This window comes from Labrus bergylta, chromosome 11 (assembly GCF_963930695.1).
Source record: "Labrus bergylta chromosome 11, fLabBer1.1, whole genome shotgun sequence".
In the NCBI taxonomy this organism is placed as follows: domain Eukaryota; kingdom Metazoa; phylum Chordata; class Actinopteri; order Labriformes; family Labridae; genus Labrus; species Labrus bergylta.
The window spans coordinates 4,675,281-4,699,526 of record NC_089205.1 but is presented as its reverse complement, the minus strand read 5'-3'; the positions used below and the strand labels follow the sequence as shown (position 1 = coordinate 4,699,526).

Here is a 24,246-nt window from a genome sequence, read left to right as displayed (position 1 = left end):
CGTCATGGATCTCGCTAACGATGGTCTCCATGGTGCAAAACAAAATAATATATTTAGCATTTTACGAAATTTGGCCTGGTCGCCATCTTTTTCAGATAATTTATATTTAATTTCTTAACAAAATTGTTGCTCTTAAACAAAAATAACAGTATTTCAAATCACCCCGACACTTCCTAATTAATGCCACAATTGGCGCGCTAAGTATTCAGACATTACAGCAATCAAAAGGTTTTTTACACAGGAAAAACAGTGAGAAAATCAAAGTTCACCAAACATTTGTTTTTTCATTGAGGCCTAATAACATCATGAGAGCTCTCGACTTTAAATCTCACATTTAAAAAAAGGTTTGACTGATAAAACGTTAGAGCGTTTATGGAGATTAATAAATTAATCAGTAAAATGTCAATGGTAAAAAAAAAAAGGTCACATTTGACATACCTCCACCGCTGTCAGACAAGTGTTGGGCGGACAGGTGCTCCTCGTCCATCACCGGTCCGCTGAAGGCGATCTCCGAGCTCTTTGGTGACCCCGATAGGTGTCCCACTGAGTCCAAGAAGTTCTTTTCTTTCCTGTTGTTTTAGAAGAAGTGTTCTTGTAGAAGATATTGATGCAGCGCTTTTAAATAGTTAGCTTTCCAGCAAGGTCTTGCAAAAAGGTCAACTCTCGTCAAAGTTCAATTGCAAAAGGGGAAAGTTGAACGGTCTGCGGCCATTATATAGCCTCGGTTGGTTGTTACCATGGTGATTGATGACGCGCGTGCGTGAGTGCGTGCGTGTAAACCGATGCGGACAACAGCACGAGCCAGAAAGAGACGTTAATGTGGCCTCTTAAGAGAAAACTTCTTAAATACTCCTTCATTGATTGAGGGACCACAATTTCCATTTTTGATATATTCCTCTAGGGGTTGTTTTTTTAAAATGTTGTTTTTATTAAATGTTTTAATTGGGGGTCATTATGAAATCTAAAAAGTAACCCTTTACATGCCAATTTGTTTCACATAATTAACTGTTTTTTTTCCACATGTTTTAAAAAAAATTCAACATACTAAAAGGTAATGTGATTATTCTACTATTATTATTCCTGTTAATAATAGGCATCAGCAATAATTCAGTCTGTTTCATGACTAGTCAGCAGCTGATCACAGGAGCTTTACATTGAAGCTGACAACCATCAGACCTGCAGTGCAGAAATCTCTGCAAAATGAGCAGGTACGACACAAGTTCTCATTAATGGAGACAAAAATGACACATTTTGTTTTCAATCAATACACAAACTCATTTATTGCAGTGCACTTAAGAGAAAACCAGTAAGTGCACATCCAGGGAGAATGTATACAGGTGCACAACAAGGAATGTATTAACTGCAGAAAAAAAAGGAGGTCTGCATATTGTTCAGCTCCCAATGGTGATTTTATTTTGACATTTTTATTTATAAGTTGTTGCCCTGTCTAAATGAAAGTGCCATTTGGAGCTGAACCGTGTGCAGGCCTTTCTCTTAATTCTGTCTTAAGATACTTTTTTTTTTAAACTTGCCTTTTTAGCTGGTTTGAGAAAAAGAAGAAGATGCATTGGACAATACTGCTGAATTTCATGCTTCAAAAGTGAGGTTCACAAACCAATGGCTTATGTAAGTCTGGCTTTGTCCACTTCTTTGAACAGTCTATGGTTGAAATTGATTGACCAGTATGTAGATTGAACACAGAAGATATAAAACACATTTTTGCTTCAAAAAACTAAAGTGTGAGGCTGTTTATATTTTTCGCTGCCCTGAGTGCAGACTTCATGGCGGTTTCTATCCACCCGTGAGGTGTAGCTGTATGTTCTCCTGCAAAATGCACCCGCCCCTCACTCTGGAACAGTTCTCGGGCGTAGTGTCCCTGCTGGTAGGGCGTGAACAAGGCGAAAGCTCCTAGACTGTAAGGATCCAAGCCCCACTTCTTCACTAGCCCCCCTGTCCATATAGGCCGGATATCCTCTCCGTGGATCTTCACCAAATCCTCCAGCACCACCGCCATCAGCTCGTCCTCGCTCAAGCCTTGGAAGAGGGTGGAGTCGTCAGAGCAGGTGTAGGACGCGAGGAGGGCCCCTGCGTCTGTGCCGGGGAAGCTGTGGCTGGGGTAGTAGATGAAGCGGGAGGGCCGGTCTGTGACGCTCTTCCCTCCTCTGATGCCTTCTTTCTCCCAGAACCTCTGACTGAAGCTGAGGATCACCTTGGTGGAGCTGGCGTAATGAACCGAGCGCAGGGCCTCCATCTTGTCTCCAGACAGAGGAGGCAGGAAGTCTATGAAGACACTGGCTTTGGCTGAAGATGTAACCAAAGCATAGTCCACCGTCAGGTTGACCAGGGAGTCTGGATTACGCCAGTCCTGGAAGGTTACGGTGACATATCTGCCGCCTGTTTGGTCTACCTGTTTGACTTTGGAGTTGAGAAGAATCGTAGCATTCAACACCTGGTAGAAAGCCCTCGGGAGGTGGTCGAATCCATCTGTCACCTCAAAATACCTGGAAAAAAACCCAATACAAACCTTTCAACCAAAATACATCAGTCATTTTACAACATCAAAGACTTAGAGCTGAATAAATGTCTGCCAAGTGTTGGCCAAATGGGATCGATGGAGCCTAACGCCCATGCATCTGTTTTATTTTCTAGTGTACTGGTTTGTTGTTTGTTTAAATATTTTCATAACCACTCCTACAATTACAGCCAATCACCATATGCGTTACTGAAAGAAAATGTGGTTTGAGAAACGTACATTAAGGGGCCTGTGTTAATGGAATTTATTGCACTAAAAACCCTTGTGACAAATGTTTTTTTGTCCCTGCGCTCACAGCACTCTCAGATGAAAATAGTTCAACTTTTAGAACACTGCTGCACCCAGCAACAATGGCGGAGGAGAAACAGTAAGGCCTGTTTTGCACCCAGACTTTTTTTTTCTTCTACAGTACAATTTCCAGTCCAAGAGCTGCTGTTACTACCAGGACACAATTCCTTTCCATTATTTTAAAGAATCGTTTATACGTAAAGTAACCTAATAAGGAAGTGGAAGTACTGCAAGATAACTTTTGTATTAGCGTCAGTGTGAAGGGTTTCAAGTCCCAGTGAGGACCAAGTCTGGAATTGGTCTGGTAACTGGAGAGTTGCCAGGTCACCTCCTGAGCACTGCCCGATGTGCCCTTGAGCAAGGCACCGTACCCCCAACAGCTCGGGTGCTCTTTCATGTGCAGCCCCTCACTCTGACATCTCTCCTTTGGTGTATTTCTATAGGATTCTATTTGTGCATGCATGTATATTTCATCCTATGTGGGTGAAGCCTGTCTCAGCAACAGAGTGTAAAATGAATTTCCCCTCATGGGATGAATAAAGTACATCTTCTTCTTCTATATGAACCCATCTGTTACCTAATTACATCATTTATTATCATGTCTGTTTCAGCATCTTTCACCACTGCACTATTGTCTCATTGAGTCTTGAACATATTACTGTTTGTTTATTGATTAGTATTTGATGTTGTACTTCTTTACTTAGAGAGCACAGTCTACTGAAGTCAAATTCCTTAAATGTGTGAGAATACCTGGCCAATAAAACTGATTCTCATTCTCACTTGGTTTAGCATTACACATAACAAGGAGATGAAATGAACATTTCTTACTCAGTGTTGTCATTGATGTCTGACTGAATGTACAGCATCTCTATCAGCGACGTGTAGAAGAGGCTGTTTTCATTCAGGAGGTCCCCGACCATCCTCAGTGCACCACGGCTCAGGTTCCCCTCCTTCACCAGGTACTCCTGTAATCAGGTGATCGTTAACTCTATGGTAATTTTTCATATTCATATAACACTTAAGCAATGTTTAAAATAAATATATATTCACCTTCACTGTGTAGGAATCATATTTATTCAACATGGCACTGCAGCCCATTGACTTCAGGTCGTCCCTCACCTGTCCAAAGATTATGATATTTCAGAAAATGTTCACATGTCTATCCTTATGCATTAAAAATACTGACGATTATAAAAGTTAGAATGACACTATTGATGTATAAAATGTGCTCATACCTTCCAGAGTGTCTTACTGAAGAGCTGAGCGGCTGACATCCCTCTCTCTCCTTCGTTCAGGCTGTAGTTGAGAATATCAGGGTTGTTTTCCACCGCATAGGTTTTCTGCAACACCCCGTTTACAAAATAGTAGGTGTTGATGTCATCTTGGATAAAGTGGTTCAAGGAAATTTGTAATTTGGAGGCAAAGGAGAGCAAAATCCTGTGAGGAAAAAAAAATGACACTGACTGAAGTTTCCTGGAGAGATTTAAAAATCTTCAAGACGAGACAATTAGAGATTAAGACCACTTAGTATGAGCTGCTACAGTTATCATCACCACTTTGGTGCAACACAACAAACTTGACTTTACACCAATAATCATCATTTTTATCAAATCTGGACAGAAACATTTCCCAGCAAACATCATCATAATGCTTTTTTTTCAAATATAACTCAGCGTTCACGCTCCACTTTGTCCTCCAGTCAGGTACTATACGGCTGAGTAATGTTCAGTCTCACGGCTAATGAGAGCCGTGAGACTGAACCAATACAGCAAAGTGAAACCATATCAATACTTTACGAGATACTTGAACTTCAGGTGGAGATAAAAGAACTGGGAAAGCAGAGTTAGATGACACTTTTTCTGTGGGGTTTTCCTTAAAGTGAGTAATGTCAAGATATGAGCAGAACTAAACATCAGAAAAAGAGTTTAAAGGGGACATATTATGAAGAATCCACTTCTACAGTGTTTTTGAACATATATTTGGGTAACCTGAGTGTCTACTGACCCACAAAATGTGAAATAAATCCATCCTGTCCTTTGTTTGTGGTCTGCATAAGTCTTACAACACAGAGAAAAATACTCTGTTTCAAATTTGCTCTCCTTGTGATGTCACAGTGGGATAATGGTAAAAAAAAAAAAAAAAAAAATTCCCTCCCTTCCCCTGATATCTCCACCCATGGACTCCACCCCCAGACAAGAGCAAAACTTTACACAGGTCGGCCATTTTTATTCTTGCTAGCGAAGGAGGGATGTCAACGGGGGAAAGCTCGGGGGGGGGGGGCTCATTGCATTTAAAGAGACACACACACCAAAACGGAGCGTTCTGAGAGAGCTGGTTTATACAGGGTCACAAACCTCCTCTGGTGCTTGATTCATGTTATATTTTGACCAAAGCACAGCATAGATGTTTCATTTAGACCACAGGAGACTGTTTGAAAAGGTGGAGAAGGGGTATAATATGTCCTCTTTCAAAGATTTTCTTATGCTGTCCGTGCTTTATTATTGAAAAGAAGACGGATAAAAGAGACCAGCTGGTCATTATCGTACTCACTTATGAAAGCTGGGGATCCTCATGGCGCCCACTTCTGCGTACCAGCCTTCTCTTCTGTTCCTGAAGGTCTCCACACGTCCTCCAATACGGTCACTGGCTTCTATTATTGTCACCTTTTCCAGGTGGGGAAACATAATCATCATTTAATATACACACCACCAAGTTTTTTCATTATCCACTGAGGGAAAAAAAATGTGTGTAAACATTAACATTTCAAGCATTGTTGGAGTCTACCGTATGTCCTGCATCTTCTAAAAACTTTGCAGCGGTCAGTCCAGCCATGCCCCCTCCAATGATGGCTATGTGACGAGGGCTCTTGGAGACAGGAAGACCTTTTTCCACGATGTTGAGCAGCTCCCTGTAGTCGGTGTCTTGTAGACAATCGTACAGGGGGTCTCCAAAGATCCCACTCACAGCAAAAATCACGACCCCGACTACAACTAGAGGAACTGACAGAGGACAAAAATATCAGTATTAGCTAATAAACAAATTATTGCATCATGATGAAATGCAGAAGTGGGGGGATATTCTCAAAATTTCTTGAGAATTTCTTGAGAATTTTTTCTATTTCGTCAAAGCAACAAATCCATTAAAAACACATTAGAAGTGTTATGTCAGCAAAAAGGAACCCACATCTTCATATGCACCATTGAAATGAGTAAATAAAACTAGTCATGGGAATGGAAGGGAAGGATGGGAAGGATTATCCAGTTAAAAATGAATATATTTACAGCACAAGTAATAGCCTTGTAACCACTACATTCATTTGTTTCTTGTTAGAAGTGAATCTGATCCTTACACAACTTGCACAGAGCCATGTGAGGGATCATCTTAAGGATGGAGCTCCACAGTTTGGACGTCTTCCTTCTGCTGTTAGAGTCACTCTGAGAGGCAAAAGAAACCTACCAAACACAAAAAAGTTAAGAGTGAGAGACAGCATGAACATGGACAAGCCCTGTTGTTTTAAACTAAGAATTATGTTCCATTAAAATCCATTAAATCAGATCAAAATCAACAAATTTCCCATAGATAGAGAAAAAAAAAAATACAAGAGATTTGGTACGACTGAGAATTTTTTCTTTTGAATGTGCAGAAAGGGATTTTTTTCAAATGTGATATAAGATTCCAGATTAAGATGAACTTTAATGTCTCACAAAGTGAGAAATTTGTCTTGGGCTCTTCACTCGTGCTGCAGCCAAACAAAAGACAACAATTGACTTAATTAATTATTATTATTATTATTATTATTATTATTATTATTATTATTATTAATAATAATAATTTGTATCAAACACAGGACGAAAAACATTGTTTAGTAAAAATTAAGTATATAACATCAGGTTCTTAAAATATCAGTGCAAACATGTGCAAAGGAAAAATGAATTTTTAAACCTTTTCAGTCTACAACAGGTTTAAAAAATAATTTATCCCTGTTTCTATAAAACTTTTAAACAGTGGAAAAAAAACAGTTGATTTCAAACTTGTATTTATATATGAAATATGTTCCATTGTAATACATTGAATGAGATCAAAATATAGGCATTTTTCATTAAATCTCATAAAAAAGACATCAGATCTGTTGTTTTTTGTAGACGCAGACGTCTGCTCTCTAAAATGAGATCCTGTTGTTTTCAACATGTACTCTATATAAGAATCATGTTCCATTAAAATACATTAGAACAGATCATAATCAAGCTTGTTTCCTTAAATCGTAGAGAAAAATACATTTGATTTGTTGCAAGTGATTCATTGATTGCAGATGCAAAAGTATGCTCTTTAAAATGAGATACAGTACAAAGCATTTTTTTAAAGTTTGGATTTTTAAAAATGAATTATGTTCCATTCATTAAAAGCAATAAATCAAATAAATATAAAATAGTTTTTCCTTAAATCTCAGAAAAAAGACATTAGCCTTGGTGATAGTATCCCCTTTAAAATAAATATACACCTGTTGTTATAAACTTGTACTTTGTATTAGAACTATGCTCCATTACATTATTTCAGATCAAAACTGAGCTGGTTTTCTGAAATTGCAGAAAAGAAATACCTCAGATTTGGTACATATGCTGAAAAAAAAGAACTAAAGTTCAAATGACACTCTCCCTGCACTCCACTCACCTTTAACAAAGGTAATGTCTCGTCGCTCGTTGTGTGCCTATGCATGACTGAGAGGAAATGAGCGAGCCCCACATAGAGCTAAACTTTCATTTCTGTCCCTCCACATATATGAGGGCAGTCTGGAAAACCTGGAAGCGTGGGATGTGTGAAATTGCACACAACGTTATTTTAATGAGGGGGACTGTGTGGCTCCTCAGGTCTTCCAGAAATATTTTCCCACACCGGCTCGAGAGTCAACCAGACTGAACAAATCAGATTAGTGAGGTTATACTAGTCATCAGCATAGCTCATTTCCTCCATCTTCACTCATTTCAATATCTGACCTGAAAGTGCTCATTTACTGCTATCCAAAAATGTCAGATCTGAAGTGTCATTATTGTTCATAAAACATGTAAAACAGTGAATTAAAGAGCTCATTCCTTCTGTTACAATTATCTTTCATTATATATTTATTTAAATAATTTACTCACCTTTACATATAGTTTTTTCTTTAGAGCCAAAAAAGCTTCCCCAACTCACACAGCCTTCCTGTGCACAACAGACAGCATGACAAAGACACTACTTTTTATAAGCTGCAATAAATGAAACCAAAAGCAAGAAGACAAATAAAGTTTCATTTTCCTGAAACGTCAGTGGCACATGTGTAGTTTTTGTTTTCAAACTTAAATGCTGATCAATGCTTTTTGGAAACTGGAAGTTACCAAAGTAACCCATGAAAGAAAATAGGATAAGTTACATATTTTAATTACACTGAGGAATAAGGAACAAGGTGTAACTTACTAATTTTTCTCAGGACAAACACACAGCAGATGATGTCTTTCTTCCATGTTTCCTCGTTGATTTCTGTCTCGTGTAAAAAGCCTGACTGAGCTCAAAGCAGAAGCTCACCTGACTGTCTTGTTACAGCTCAGGTGAGTTTTTACATCACAGGTTACAAAGTACTTAGCAATACATATACGTGTGTGTGTGTGTGTGTGTGTGTGTGTGTGATTCATAGCTGAATTAGCATTGTTAAAGGTCAAGGGGCAGGTTTTATTTCACATTATGTGTGAAAACACTGAGGTCAGTGAACTAATGAGGCTTTAGAAGTGAAGTCAGCCGTGTTAATGCATAATGTGAAAGGTAAAGCTCTCATAACACCCTGAGAAAGCTGGCAGGGGTCTTGGCTATGAAGTCGTTTAGCTGTAGGTCTGATCAGGGAAGGAATGATCGGAGAGAAATAAAAAGAAAAGAAACAGAAAAAGAAAAAAATAGAAAGGAAACAGAAAGGAAACAAATGGCACGTTGATGGCAAAGAAGCCAAAGTTAAAGAGACAGACATTTTTCTCTGGAGTTTCTGCAGCAAACCTGACATAGAATGAGGTGAACAATTTGATTCTTGTTCATCTGAGGGAACGCAACCCACATTTATACGTATAAATGCTGAAGGTGCTGGTTCTACCAGAGTTGTTCAAGCTCTCTTGTGGAGTTTTTTAGCTGGTAAGGACTTTATGACCTAAAATCAAACAAGGCCATCAGATAGACTGAATATTTCTTAATAGTAATTTTATATACCTGCCATGCAGCCGTGGGGTAGGTTTCGGATAAGATGCTGCAGAAACAGCCTTTTTATAGTTTTTACATGCCAAAATTCATTTGAAATATCATTTGAAATTTCTTTGTCCATTTTTACATTTAAGATGAAGACAGATTAGACTCTTTTTCATACACAAGCACTTACACATGTACAGAACAAAATCAGCAAAGAGATGAATGGACCCAATTTGTCCACAGGTGGTGCTAAGATTGAAAAAACCCAAAAGTTCCTTGCAGGAACTTAAATAAAACATGTTTTTTTCATGTTTATCACCCATAGACTATACATATTAATGGATGAAGCCTAAGTGACATCACCTATCTGTTACTGAAGGGGGCTTTGGAGTCCCATTGATGGAGGCCGCCATGCTTGAAATGCTCTCTGTATAAAGTAAACTATACACCAATTAAGATCCATACTAAACTATATGACATTGAGACATATTAAGGTCTAAATGCCATAAATAGACTTTAATATGTCTCATATGTTATAAGGTAGTAGGCCTACATATTTCTATAATAAGATAAACATCTCACAGGGTAAAATACACACACTATGTATGACATCTTTTTTTTATACATCTAACAAACTGAAGAATAAAGACAGAAGCGGACTCCGAAATACAAAAGACATCAAGAAGCTGATAAACGTCACCATTTCAGGTCGATAAAACAACATATCCCATAAGTCTTAGCTGCAGAAAAAGCCTCACGGTAGCTGCAGCTGTTTCACCCAACAAACCAATGTGTTTACTGTTATTTTCCTTTAAAATTGACGTATTGATGTAATTATTGGTTTTATTTTTGCCTTTTCATGTGGTCCTAAAACCTGTTTGGCGCAGGAGCCTTCATTTGAACTGACGTCATCATACCGGAAGTAAACAAACCGTACCAAACAGACGCTCACATGACCGGTCGTGCAGGTTGATATATTTATTCTTCTTTATTTCATTAAATAGCCCGGGAAATTAATCTTCAATGATACGCCACAATACAAACTGTGTTTTTGCTCTAAGTGTTCGTCATTGTTTCAAACAGCTAGCTGGCTAATGCTACATCAGCCTTTTAGACCTAGCCTGATGCTAATGTTAGATTCATGCAATTTAAACTTTACATGCTTATTGACGGAAAGTGACACATAATGTGGCCTTACTAAACACCTCAAACAAATAACTGTAATCTTATCCCCAGTTCGGCTCTACTGTTGTTCTTAAAAAAAACATTATGTAGTAAATATTGAGACTTTAACATTACTGATTAACCTCGGAGGGTGGAGTAGAGTCTATTCATCATTTAATACAAACTATGTTTAAATATATTATTCAAGGTAAGCCGAATTTACTGTTATTACATGCATTGCTTTCAATAATTTCATAAAACCACATGTTCGTAGACATGTCAATAGTCTAATTTATAACCTGAAAAGGTAACTATTTATATGCTGAATGTCTTTCAGTAATTCACTGAAGCATATTAATGTTCGTATACTATGCAATGCAAGTATATTAAAATGCACATTAAATCATTATATTTTGATTGTACATCATTTTGATAAATAGCCTCTAAAAATGTGTTTTCTGCCGACGTATCGTGCAATCAAAGGTCAGCTGCTAGAATCAATATGGTTTAGCTTTGACTTAAAATCAAATAAATGATGAATGTGATGAATGAGGTCAGTGACAGTAAAATTAAACAGCCTTTAAAAATAGAATAAAAAATAAACTCCAAATCTTTTTTTCTGTGGATAATTGTAGCAACAGGATGCATACATAGTGAGTCTCTACCACCACTACTACTTCTACTTCTGCAACTGATAAATAATACTCCCTTAATTGATATTGATCACATACAATTGAGCTTCTCAGGCATTCGTTTAATGTTGACTTTAATATCACTGTGAACTTTTGCACTTTTTTTCTTCTTCACTGCTCCTTTATTTAAAACAGTTACATTGTTCAGATTATTTTTCTGTAATTTTTCATATTGTGTCATCTAAAATGTTCTATTCATGGTTATTGTTTCAAGGTACTTTCTTGCATAGTTTTTCAAATCCCTTCATACTATGTTTATTGTAATGTACCGGTGTATAAAATAAGATGAATTGTAAGATTGACAGTAAACCTTTATCTCCCCTGTTTTTTTGTTTTTATATAGATGTGATGCTTCCCCTGCACACATGATTTCTACATCTCCCCCTGAGGGCGTCCGGCCACAGAGTAACCTCCCTGCTGCCATGGCTGAGGTGTTGGGACAGAGGAGCATGTTGGGCCTTGGTGTGATGCTGGCATGGTTGGTGCTGTTCCACCTGCTGGTCAACATTTGGCTGCTGTGTGTATTCACCAGCCTGCTGGTGGTGCTCGGTGGCTGGCTCGGCTCACAGGCGGTCCTGGAGTCTGACAGTGTGGTTCACCTGGAGAGGTTCATCTCTCTGGAGGAGGTAAATTTACAGCTAACTGTTTCAGCACAAAGGCTCATTTATGCTTCCTTTACGTATGTAAATAGATAATTAAGTTTTACACGATATAACCGTCACTACCTGTATACTCCCACACATCCTTTAAATTGGGATAAACGTAAAGAAATGTATGCACTAGAGGGCGCAGCCTCGCATGGATCACTTCTCCTTTGCTGCCATCCAAAAGACATCCAGCTCTGGTCTGAATTTCCACCTAAGTTTATGTTGTAGTTGTCTGTCCCAGTGCCCGGGCGACATATATGACATCATATATATGATTACGTTTCCTAACCAACTGGCACAACTTTTCCTCAAAAAGTTCTGTGTTCTTCGTTGTGTTTTGCTGGTCTGGATTCAATTGTTGACTACTCTGCTCGACACTGCCCCTATGATTTCCGGTGGTATTGCAATGATTGGTCCGTATCTGTAAGCTTCCAGAAAACGTGCAGAAATACAGACGAAAATGATTGCAGAGTACAGACTTAAGGCTCCATATGTGTGTCTCTGATGTACAGCATAAATAGGCCTTAAGTTTCAGTTTCCACGTCAGCCATGGTTATAAAGAAAATATTTGCCGTGTTTCTCCATTATCATTATATTTTACACTTCTCTTGTCGTTGCTGATTTTCAGATTGCACCCTCTGTGGAAGATGAGGATCACTTGGACCAGGAGATCCACAACACAGTGAGGAAAATCATCAGGGACTTTGTCAGCTCCTGGTACTCCACAGTGTCCTCCGAGAGCAGGTTTGAAACAGAAGTTCATGACGCCATGATCTCTATGGCCATGGAGCTGAAAGTACGTGCAAGACAGGTGGACAGGAAGGTAGGTAAACATGAAAGACTTGAGTGTTTGCAGGGTTTGTTGCTGTAATAGTGCTTGTTGCATGCCTGTACTTTGAAAAGGAAAAGATATTGAAGCAGGCAAATCAAGCTAGAAGCTAATATTGTTGTTTGTAATGGATAATGCCAGGGAAGAATTATCATCAGTACATACCTGATATACAGTCTATTGCATTACATTAATGGTGATATCAAAAGGTCACGTAATTGAATAATGACGGCATAAAAACTGGTATTTTTTAATTTTCTTTTAGCATTTTTCACAAATACACTTTGCAAAGATAAAAAAACAAGATACTATTATCAGGTTTACAGAAATCAGACAATGACATTACCAACAAATAACAAGAAAAAAAAGAAATAGAAGACATTTCAAAGCAAATCAAATCTTGAAAAAATTAAGAAGGCATTTTAAAGACGACAAGACTCAGCCAGTTTGGTGTCCTTTAGTTTTCAGCAATACCTCTGCCCAATTATGTTCTCCTGCATACAATACTAAGAGGTCCAAGATTTGAAATCCTCCTGATCTGGTTGTTCACTTTTTAAGGATATTTGTTTTTACTCTCTGCAGGAGCTGACCCAGAGGATCCTGGATCTATTCGGCTGTCACCTGCAGGACTACATCCGAGCCAAGGAGCTGGTGACGGAGCAGCAAAAGCCCCTCACCTCAAAGTGGAGCAATGAGACCGAGTTGTGGAAAGCTTATTCTAGGATAACCACGCCTCACCTGGCCATGACCAGCGACACAGTGGAAGTAAACTATGCCCGAGCGGTTGTAGATTTGTTGCTGCATGTTTTGGTGCCCCCACCTCATTTGGAGACCCGCACTGGGCGCTTTGTCGTCGCAGAGCTCATCACTTGCAACGTTGTGCTGCCTCTTATCGGCAAACTGTCCGACCCTGACTGGTTAAACAGTCTTATTATTGAGATATTCAGCTGGTCCAGCAAACCACAAGAGCCGATAAAAACAGAGCCTGTGACGCCTTCGCCACCGAAACTACCATCTCCCTCTGCCGAATCAGAGCTCGCTCCACTGCAAGAAACGCCTCCAAAGAATAATGAACTAACTCCAATCAGAGCCTTAACTGAAACGTTTAATCACACGGAGACGTCCTCGACTGACCTCGCCGCTTACGATGTGATCGACTTCGAGGAGGCGGAGTGCACGCAGAGTATTGCAGAAGAAGAAGAACCTTCTCAACCCTTTTTTAAGCATTACATAAGAGGAAGCAAATCCAACCCATTCTACCAGGAAAATGACTCTGATCTGGATTCTCCTTTGGCCGACTTTAAACAAACCTCCATTGACTCCCTGGTTATGATCGGCCCAGAGGAGGGTCTGTATCACAGGCTAAAAGATTCAGTTTCTTCTGCTGAGAACAGTGTGGATCAGGAGGATGTCTGCCCTAGTCCTGTGGATCTCCCCTGCCCTAAAGTCCTGGTGAATTCACAGCCAGTGGAACATCCGAACAGCTGTAGCCCCTCACCAGTTAGAACAAGAGATGGGACTGTGAGTATCTGCAGCATCCAGGATCTGGAGAAGGAGGCTCCTTCAGTCAGCCCAGCCAGAGATCTCCTCCTGGGTGTAGAGCAGAGCGGACCTGGGAGCTCCACTGAGCTGACAGATGCGAGTCCCCTGCAGGCCTCGTCCCCAATGCCGCCGTTTAGTTTCGAGCCCCTCAGCAGCCCCGATGGTCCGGTCATCATCCAGAACCTCCGGATCACTGGCACCATCACAGCTAAGGAACACCGCGGCACTGGCTCACATCCCTACACCCTTTACACAATCAAAGTAAGGAAGCATTATAACCTGTATCTGTTCCTTCTTTCTATGCCCATGTATTTGTTTCTTTACGTGATGCAGTTAGCGCCTAAGCCAGGTATAATCAGAATTATTACTTTATAAGCCACTTGGTTTAGTGGTCACTTCTCTGTCCATCTAAATTAGTTTTTTCATCTCTTTTCAAGACATTCAACAATTAAATTTGTATTTGTGCTTTTTCTATCTTGAAATAAGAATTTGTATCTGGAGGTGTTAGTAAATGTGGCTTAAATATATATATATCGATCTTTTTGACTAGAAATCAGACAAATTCACCTGCTTAAATTAGATTGTTTTTTTTGTAGCATCTTTTAAAGTAGCAAAGGAAGACTAAGAAACAGTGCAATGTGTCACACCCTGACAACCATGCCTGTCGGAGGCAAAACAACATCAGCACTATATGCAGCCAAGAGCTTAAACCACGTTCAAAGACCTGTAGCTAACTAAAAACTGTAGTTCAAACTTTAGTTTCAAAAGACTTGAAATAGAGGAGAAAATTTTAACACGTGGTATTGAAAAGTATCAGACCCCAAATCAAACGTCACATAGTGATTTATTACATACAATAGAACTTACTGCAGGAATCTTATGCTTTGTTGTGTTTTTTCAGTATGAGACATCCATGGGCTATGAGCAGCCAGGAGGCATCCAGCCCGGCTCTGAGGACGCTGAAGTTGAACCAGCATGCGAAAACTCTGCCTCCATTCAGCCGGTCGCCTATCACATGGTGAACAGACGTTACAGCGAGTTCCTAAACCTGCAAACACGACTGGAAGAAAAAAATGACCTGCGGAAACTCATCAAAGGTTTGAAGAATCGATCAGTTTACTTATTATTTATGTATACGTCGACATTTCAAATTTAAAGAGGCAAGACGGATGCACTGATGTGCCCAGTGGCATAGTGTGCTTAAGTCTGGCATGGAAAATGTCCATGCACGGTCTTCAATCAGACCTGGATTTGCAGTTGAGTTCTTGGCCGTTGATTAAAAGATCCAGTTTGATTGTTGTTGGGTACTCGAGCCAACACACAGGATTTATTGTAATCTGATTTACTCTGTGCTTCAGGTGTAAAAGGTCCAAAGAAAATATTTCCAGACATGCCGTTTGGTAACATGGACAGCGACAGGATAGAGGCCCGGAAAGGACTTCTAGAGACCTTTATTAAGGTAAAGGGAACAGTATTTTATTACTTTTATTTTTTGTGGCCCTTTTTTTGAATCTCTTAATTTAAGTAAATAAACATTCTGCCTTGTTTTTCAGCAACTATGTACCATCTCTGAAATCGCCAACAGTGAGGAGATGCAGGAGTTTCTGGCTCTCAATACAGACGCCAGGATCGCCTTTGTCAAGAAACCATTTATTGTGTCTCGCATAGACAAGGTTTGAAACTGATTACCTACTAGAAGCTTTTTTGAGGGAATTATTAGACTTGAATGCACATTATCATAAACTACATACAACAACATGTTTATGGTTGTACGTTACATTTTGTGAGATTCTTTTGCCTACATCTCTTGTGTGATGCAATACATGTGTGTTTATGTGTTTAGATTGTGGTGAACGCCATCGTGGATACCTTGAAGACAGCATTCCCTCGTTCAGAGCCTCAGAGCCCCACAGAGGACAACGAGGGAGAGGTGGATGGATTGAAAATCGGTGGTGACAAGAAGAGCAAGTAAGAGTTCAGAGATCCAGGCTACTTTTACCCGCTTATATGTCGGAAGCACATCAGCATTATTGCGATGTTTTATACTCTTTTATATGTTCGTTGTTTTGTCTGAATTTTTTGTTTTTTAATTTGTTTTGATTTCGATTTTGCGATGATGTTGTTGTCCTTGTGTTTCTTGTCTTCCGTGTGCTCCCTGCTGCAAAACACATTTCCCCTTCTGGGAAAATAAACAATCTGAATCTGAATCTGAATCCCATACAGAGAATCAACAGACATTCCCGGGGCAGACTTCCATAAAAGCAGGGTTGTCCTTGCTTCACCTCAAGACTCAGTTCAGCTAAGTGAGCTAGAGTTAATCCTCAGGAGCCGTTTGCCAGTCTGGTTATGTGCTTTTAAAAACAGTATTGGCATTCAAACAAACCTCAAGGAACACTTAGTTGCTGTTCAAGACTTTTCGGATAATATCCCACAAACTTCCTTGGCAGAGTTTGCCCTGTTGTCTTGGAAACGTAGATGTTCCAAGTTTCCATTTTTACTGAACAATTGAAAGACTTCCTCTCAACGTTGGTGTAGCAGTGTAGTTTTAGAATAAAAAGGCAGCACTGTCTTTCTAGTGGAGCAGGTTGTGTTTCTGAGGGGCAGAAAAATACTGTTTTCATGCGGTTAGAGGGTTAGCCTCACATCCTGTATTACACAAAGCATTGTGCACATTCTCCTTTACTCGCGTTGGGTTATTTTAATCAGCACAGCCTGACTTCAAGTGAAAACTTAGTAGGAGGACTGGCAGGAAAAATACCAGGTAAAGATGGAGTAGAGAACTTGGCTGTTTGCGTTCACACATGCAGCTCACCCTGAAAACATTTCAGGAAGGTTTCAGGAGTTTTGTGCATGTTTGAAAGGTCTAATAAAGTTATATTGTTTAACTGTAGTCCTTGTGTTTATTGACTTGTTTGTTTGATTGCAGATCTCGTATGAAGTTCTCCAGTAAAAACATCCCCTTTATGAACGGCTCAGACATCAGACCATCGGTTTTGTTCAGTTGGGAGAAAACAAGCAAAGTAAATATCTTACATTACTGTGAACATTAATATTTTCTGCCTCTGTGATCCAATGAGTTTTTCTCGGTTTTACCACCTTCTCCTCTCTTCTCCTTTAGGTGTTCAGTGGAATGTCTTTAGGAGATTTGCAAGCCTTCATCTCAGAACAAGAAAAATTAGACACCAGAGACCTTCTAGAGAGGGAGGAAAGTCCAGGAATAGATGAATTTGGGGGCCGCTTGGACGTTTGCTTTAGAGGAAAAAGCAGTCGGGAGTCTGGTAAGTACAGGAAGATGGAGACACAGTTTGTTTCTCTTTCTCTTCTTTACCTCAGGTTCAGACAGGTTATCTCAATGCTGCATGTCCTGCTGAAGTTAAGTTTACGACAGAAGGCGAATGGAAAAGATTTGATGATTAGTTTATGATTAAGATTTTAAGTCAAATAAAAAGGTACACCCCTCTTATCGCCGACAGTGATACCAAACTGTAACATCAAGTGTTACTGTTTGTGGTCTGCTAAAGTATAAAACAGTATGAAGGAGAAGAAGTAGATTTAGTTTTAGAGTACAGTTGTCCTCCTGTGTAGGAAAGCCAGGGCATTATGATTAAACATCTTTTAAACGCTTCATTGTATATCCAAGGGATAATGAATACACTCATGTTTGACGTCCTTCAGACACTTTCACTTTCTTAGCAAGAGAAAACAGTGGGGGGTGGGGGAGGGGAGCAGTAGAGACCGTCCTGTAGGCGGCTTGATTGGGCCAACCATCTGTCATTGTAAAGGAAACAACCAATGATAAGAAACAGAGAGAAGAAGGAATTACAGACAAAAAAAGAAATAGGTCACCTCATTGACATCAGACATCCTGCAATGTGACTATTTCACATAAAAGGATTTATCCTTCAGCCATATTTGTCCACAGTCGTGGATCTGTTATAAACATTACGCTGTGACTTCCAAGGTGTACTTCTTCACCATGTCTTTAAGGCAGGGTAAATAACTGGCTGTGAGGGAGATGTGAAATGGTGTCTCAGGAAGATGTCAGGAGCCGACTGCATTGAAACTTTCTTGAAATTTTCAGATGTACAATAAAAAACCTCCGTACATTTTTTTTCAGGATAGTGAAGTGAACTGTGGGGATTAAATTTTTGTTTTGCACCAGGCTGTAAACGTGATTAATTTAACCAAACATGTTGCCATAAAATTTTTTAAAAGATTTTTGTGTCATCAAATATTTTAATTCAGCCACTTCCTTCTCAAGGTCGCCTCTTCCTCCTTCGAGCCTCTCATCTTTAAATCTGCACTCATCATGTCTATCATGTCTGCGTGTCTGACTCACTCCTGCATGTCTGCTTTCGTTTTCCTTTGTTTCTGAACAGCTCACTGACTCACTGGTTGTTTTGTCTTCCTTTTTGCCTTTCTGCTTAACACTTCCACTTTCCACTCAGTATCTCTCACTGATCACAAAAGGACAATCTGATGGAAACCATCTTGTTCCATATTCCAGTCATTCATCAGATTCATCAGAACACATTCATATTTTGTTATGAAGCTGCAGCTGAAGGGACCAAAACACACAAACATGACCTGTTGTGACAGATTTTTTTTTTTCTGTCAAGGATCCAAAAGCTTTCATCAGTGGCTGTTCACTGCAAGGGCTTATACTTTTTGGGTCAAAGTAAACCATTCTATTTATTTAAAAGTCAAAGTAAGCCTTTATGCTGTACAAAAAGGCTTTGAGAAATAGGCAACTCTGATGGAAACTTAAAGTGAAAGTCTTACATTCATACAAAAAGGAATGGAACTAATGAGTCATTTAAACAGTCATCTCTGAGCCCCATCAGCTGTCATAAAAAACCCCCACTGTAGTTTCTGTTTAAAGTTCTACCTGCAACTTGAAAGGCAAGACTGGAGTTGGATATGGGGAATCACATCTAAGAGGGGATCTTTGGCTACTCTTGCATACAGATGTCTGTTTAGTGACATGAATTTAGGCTCAGTCTCCGCTAGATGACCGCTGATGGGTTCTGGGATTGCATTCCTCTCCTTTTTCTATTGCAGACTGAAATACAAGTGGATGGTACTATGCTGACTGCAAACTAAACCAAAATACCTTCAGTATTAAATTCCAGCCCTGCAATTTTATGCAGAACTGTAAAAGATGATTTACACAGCAAAGCATATGGCCCAGGATCAAGCAGAATGACCTTTTAATTGAATGCTGCTATTGGTCATCTGTCATAGAGTTGAAAGAGAGAGAAGAAACAATAAGAGAGTGATGCTAGTGAGAGGGAGCAGAGCCAGAATTGTAAGTGAACCTTAACTACCCATGTACCTGTACGTGTATAAACAAAATCTCATGTGTTTGCTGACTCATTTGAGGGATTCCCCTGGAGCCACGATAGACTCTTCAGGACTTCTTTTGAAAAGATTCAGCACAAATTCCCGTTAATATTTGAACAGGGGGAATTCCTAAAAAATGCTCATTGTGTTTACAGGAACCAGGAGACAGGCTGTGTTTTCCGACCCCACCTAAAGGCAAAACAAAAAGAAGCCTCGACTATCTCTAAGAGTTGTCTGTCTTTTGGTTGTCTTTGTAGTCACACTAAGTGATTAGTCTTTTTATTTAATTCTGTTTATTGTCATTAGAAGAAAAAGCCAGCGTACACTCAGATTTAAGGAGGATTATTTCACTTTAAATAAACACTGAATGCTATTAAATATGCTAAAACAGAATCTCTCTGCAAACCCACAACAAGTTTTAAATATCCTGCAGAAAGCATTCAAAATATTTAATTTATGAAAGACTGCTTAAGCTAACAAATACAACATGACGATGTTGTAGAAAATAGTCTATTTTAAAGGGCCTGAACTAAAAACAAAACACACAAGCATTATCAAAGTTTGACCACATGAGGGCAGTGATAATATGTATATGAAGTGGTGAACTGATGTGAGGACTGCAGGGTTCTACTGTGACAGACTAAAATGTGAGGTTACAAATACATATGCATCTACAAAACCACCGGAAACCTGTGTATAACAAAATCTGCTTTAGCATGCAAAGCTAGCTCATAATAGGGTATATTTTGAATGTGGTATCTAATCCATTGCCTATTACAGAGTAATTAGTATCCTGTATTTTGTCATTACTTAGTCATTACATATACTTTGAGGTGTTTTTAAATGTGTTTCTTGCATGTTTTGTGCACAGCATCAGAGACGGCGCTGGCTGAGGTGGCTCTGAACATCCTGTGTCTGCTGATGAGGGAGCAGTGGAGCTGGCTGTGCAGTGAGAACATTCAAAGGACCATCAGGCTGCTGTTTGGGACCTTTATCAACAGGTGACTATTACACTAGACTAACAGAAATGGAATATCAACTCATTTGTGCCTGAATAATTCCAAATTAGAATTTTCCTGATTCTGTAGGGGTTGTGCAACAACTTCATGGTGTATTTTTCTTTCTCACACATGTATGTTGTTTTAATTTCAGAACATGCACATTTGTGTTTATGTATTATTAAATGGACTAAATGGTAAATGGACTTGAGACCACCGTAGGTCACACCTACCCATTCACACACTGATGGCAGACGCTGCTATGTAAAGTGATCATCAGAAGTAACTACTCCCCTTCATGCACATTCATACACATTCATACATTGCTTACTAAGGCTTCTATAATATATGCAAATCTAGATCTCTAGAAGTATATTTAAATATCTACTATATATATATATATATATATATATGCCTTCTATATCATATCCATGATTCTCAAATGTCTTGAATGCTATTTATAGCTGTATCCCGATGGTATAACATTTGCTTTGTATTTAATATTGCCGGATGTTTCTCCAGATTTTCAGAGTTAATTTTCCTTGTAGTTTCTAATCAATCTGACACATTTAAGTGAAAACAAGTTACTCAGATTTGCAATGTTCACATGACTTAAACCTAGAACCCAACAGTAAGACACAATGACAACATTTGGCTCCCCACCATGAGTATGACATCAGGACAATATGGTCGCCCTGGGAAAATGGTCAATTGCTGCAAGAAGTACGCCCAATTGTGGGATTGTCTGATTTGAAGAGTGAGGGATAGAAACTGTTTGTATGATATTTTTCAAGTTGAATTGTTGTTCTTATTAACAGTGACGTGTATTCAAAGAGAAAACTTAACTTTGTATGACTTGACATGTTGTATGAATTTGATTTATCCACGCCAATAGTGTTTTTGGTATTGAGAAGTGTTAATGCTTTACTCTACATTAACACTGTAGACATATTAACACACTGTTTTTTAGTGCACCCATTGATGTTTTTTTTTTTTATGAAGAGCTTCTAAAGTTTAATTAATAGGCTTCAGATCATCTATGCTCAATCAGCAGTGAGCTTAATGACTTGGTTAGTTGTATTTAGGAGTTGTTGACAGAGTGAATAGAGACATGTGTTCCTTGTCATTTACCCCCCCCCCCCCCCCATCCTTTGTGCATCATGGATATTTTAAAACAACCTGAACAGGATGTACTGCTGATGCTGCCACAACAATGCAGATACACTTTGTCTCCCTTTAACAACTGTTGCCTCTGGATGACTTCTCAAAGTGCTTTTATGAGGTTCTCTGCAGCCGAGAGGAGGTGGAAACTTTTCATGGCTGTGTGTGTGCGTGTGCGTGTGCGTGTGCTCATGAAGACACATGGTTCCTTGTGGAGATTCCATGGAGGGAGCAGTTTATGGGCTGCAGAGGAGTCATGTAGTCGTTTATCAAGACAGTTGATATTTTAGACAAGGGTTGACTGTGTGCCTTTGCAGTGGTCCGTGTTTTACAAAGTCAGGAGCATCCTGTGCTGTGCAATGGACCTTTACATCAAATAGCAATAATGTTATTTAATACATTGGATGATTACTTAAATACGAATCATGATCAAGCCTGCATATGGCATTTTACAGCTCCTAACTCTTCTGTCATTTTCACACATATTCTCTTCATCTGCTTAGAGAAGTTTGTTCTTGCGTAAGGAATGGCATCAAGTCTTTACACTATTGCACTTGTTGTAAAAAGAATACGTGCATACATGCATGCCTGCAGTATTTGGCCCAAAAGCGAATGCTCGGCTGACATCAACTCCCCAAACATTTGTCGCAGATAGGTATAGCTCCGGCTGCCAGTAAACTCAACGTGCAGACAATGTTCTCAGGTTCTGGTGTTTGTACTGTCAGTGCTGTGACCTCACGTTCCCCAGGGTGTCGGGACCAGAATATCGTTTCTTCATATTTAAACTGGGGCTGTCTATATTAAGACGTTCCACTAGCCCAAGCTTGAAAGGTCTTGTGCTTTTGTTTGGCCTTGTCTATATTAGGCATCAGTCTGTCAACATGGCAGTGACGGCTTTAAGAGCGGCAGGTATCTCTTCTCATCGGCTTGTTTCTTTCTTCACAGCAGACAAGATGCTACAGAGGTAAAAGAAATGCACAGTTCTTTAACAGCAATGAAATATCAATCACATTGTTGCATAAATTGAAAATGTCAAAACAAAGCAGCAAAAGGTAACATACATTTTGCATTTATTATATAACCTCATTTAGTAGCCCTTTACTGAAAGGAAAAAGTAACTGAAGGATGTTCATGATGAGTTCAAATTGTTAGCGTGTGTCAGTGAGTTTTAAAGCGTCTGGGCGACAACCTTTGGCCTTCAGCCAGGATTCACTGATGGTTACCAGAAGTATGCTTGAGTATTTCGGGATGTGCTTCATCTGATTAAGAGATACAAAGGATAAAGATGTACCAATTTTAGTTTGCATTCCCAGCCAAGCCTGAAAGCTCCTCTAAACAATATGTGTAGTCATAATAGGGCAGACCACTTTGGTCCAAACTGAAATATCAATGCAATGTCATGTCATTTTCAACAGACAGACTACCAGAGGGTAACTCCTAATGACTCTATTGGTTCCCTTATCCTTTATCCACTGCCACCACAAGGTTGCTTTCCTACTAATGTCTACCTTCCATCTAGTTCACTACAGAGGGTATATGTCTTGACATATCAAGCCAGCAAAATGGTGTCAGCATATCATTTGAAGAGCATTGAAATACTTTGTTAACTCGAGGCTAACTCAATACTGAGCAGTTTCAGTCAACTGGTGCTTAAAGACTTCGATTTGAAGGTGGAATATTTTCATATTGATGAATTGATTCACAAAGTCATTTAAAAATCCAATCAAGGCCTTTATTTTTAAAAGAACCAGGCACATTTACTTTAAACTGACACCTATTTACTATTAGGCATGAGAAGCAGCAGGCAGTGCCAGTCTTCAGCTGTAGTGGACGCTTGTCTGTCTGAATTGAACTTGGAATTGCAAGTTGTGACAAAAAGTGTGTGTTTGTGTGTGTGTGGGAGATGAAACCAGGAACAAACTGGCTAAATCTGGGTCTGTGTTTGGGTGTATGTGTGAGTGTGTGTGTGTGAGACAGGTCTGGCTGGAAAAGCCGGCCCTCTGTTCCTATAAATGGGGTCCAAGGCGAGGGTCTGGTTTGGGAGATGTCTGATTTTTATGGACTGGAAAGTGGGACAGTTTAAAATGAATACAGTCTCTTTCTCTTAGACAGCAGCCTGGATGAAAAATCCACCTGGAGCCAAACTGTTGTCAGTGTCTAGATGTAGTGAAGCTGTAGCAGATTTATGCCACACATCCCAAGCACTTGTGATTTTCCATGTTCTGATTGGTTGAATGCGTCTGTAAACATACTGATTCCAGTATTTACCAAATGAAAAGCTGAATAAACTCTTAGACTTTATATAAGAAGTTGTTGTGGCTGCAAAGACAAAACCTATTGGTTTTACTTGTACAGGAGGGTTGAGCCACAAAACAGGTAGGGGTAGCGGCAGGGGCGCCGGTTCAGGTGGTTAGTTCACGCACCCCATGTACTGTACAAGACGGCAGCAGTCATCAAAGCCAGCAGCCCGGGTTGGAATCCGATCTGTGGATTCTTTCCCACACGTCATTCCCCACCCCAAGAGGCTATGTGCATTACTCATGCAGCCTCTTACTAGTTGATTTTCTTGATGCAAACTTTTATTTTGTCGATACAAATAATGATCACACTTACAGAGGGCTTAGGTCTTCATCAGATTTTCCAATGTTTGAAATCAACTATATTAATGCGTGAATGAGAGTGTTGTAGTTTGGCCCTAAAACAGAATAAGATAAAGCCTTTGAGACTCAAATAATGCACTGGACAGCATTGGCTGAAATTGAGTGGCTGAGAAACTAGGTCAGTGCTGTCGATGATTGTGATTCATCAAATTGCAACAAGTGGTTCTAATTGTCCCGGCAAGCTGTTTTGT

The 24,246-nt window shown here is 39.5% G+C and overlaps 2 protein-coding genes across 2 annotated transcripts in view; one reads left to right on the top strand and one right to left on the bottom strand.

The window, feature by feature from the left end:
- Positions 1-1,255: 1,255 nt before the first annotated feature.
- On the bottom strand, positions 1,256-8,404 carry il4i1 (interleukin 4 induced 1). Its single transcript, XM_020644876.3, has 9 exons — positions 8,270-8,404; positions 7,960-8,017; positions 6,171-6,273; positions 5,606-5,820; positions 5,372-5,484; positions 4,057-4,258; positions 3,872-3,940; positions 3,650-3,786; positions 1,256-2,501 (listed from the first exon to the last, which is right to left on the bottom strand). Exons 3-9 carry the CDS (start codon positions 6,199-6,201, stop codon positions 1,733-1,735), a joined length of 1,536 nt encoding a protein of 511 aa, XP_020500532.1. The 5' UTR covers positions 6,202-6,273; positions 7,960-8,017; positions 8,270-8,404; the 3' UTR covers positions 1,256-1,732.
- Positions 8,405-9,908: 1,504 nt separating this feature from the next.
- snx19b (sorting nexin 19b) overlaps positions 9,909-24,246 on the top strand; it is a 37,651-nt gene continuing 23,313 nt past the window's right edge. The window contains exons 1-11 of the mRNA XM_029279521.2: positions 9,909-9,987; positions 11,219-11,501; positions 12,151-12,345; positions 12,934-14,154; positions 14,795-14,990; positions 15,252-15,352; positions 15,447-15,566; positions 15,737-15,861; positions 16,820-16,913; positions 17,012-17,171; positions 20,108-20,237. Coding sequence (XP_029135354.2) covers positions 11,241-11,501; positions 12,151-12,345; positions 12,934-14,154; positions 14,795-14,990; positions 15,252-15,352; positions 15,447-15,566; positions 15,737-15,861; positions 16,820-16,913; positions 17,012-17,171; positions 20,108-20,237 — 2,603 coding nt within the window. The 5' untranslated portion in view covers positions 9,909-9,987; positions 11,219-11,240. The remainder of the gene's footprint in view (positions 9,988-11,218; positions 11,502-12,150; positions 12,346-12,933; positions 14,155-14,794; positions 14,991-15,251; positions 15,353-15,446; positions 15,567-15,736; positions 15,862-16,819; positions 16,914-17,011; positions 17,172-20,107; positions 20,238-24,246) is intronic.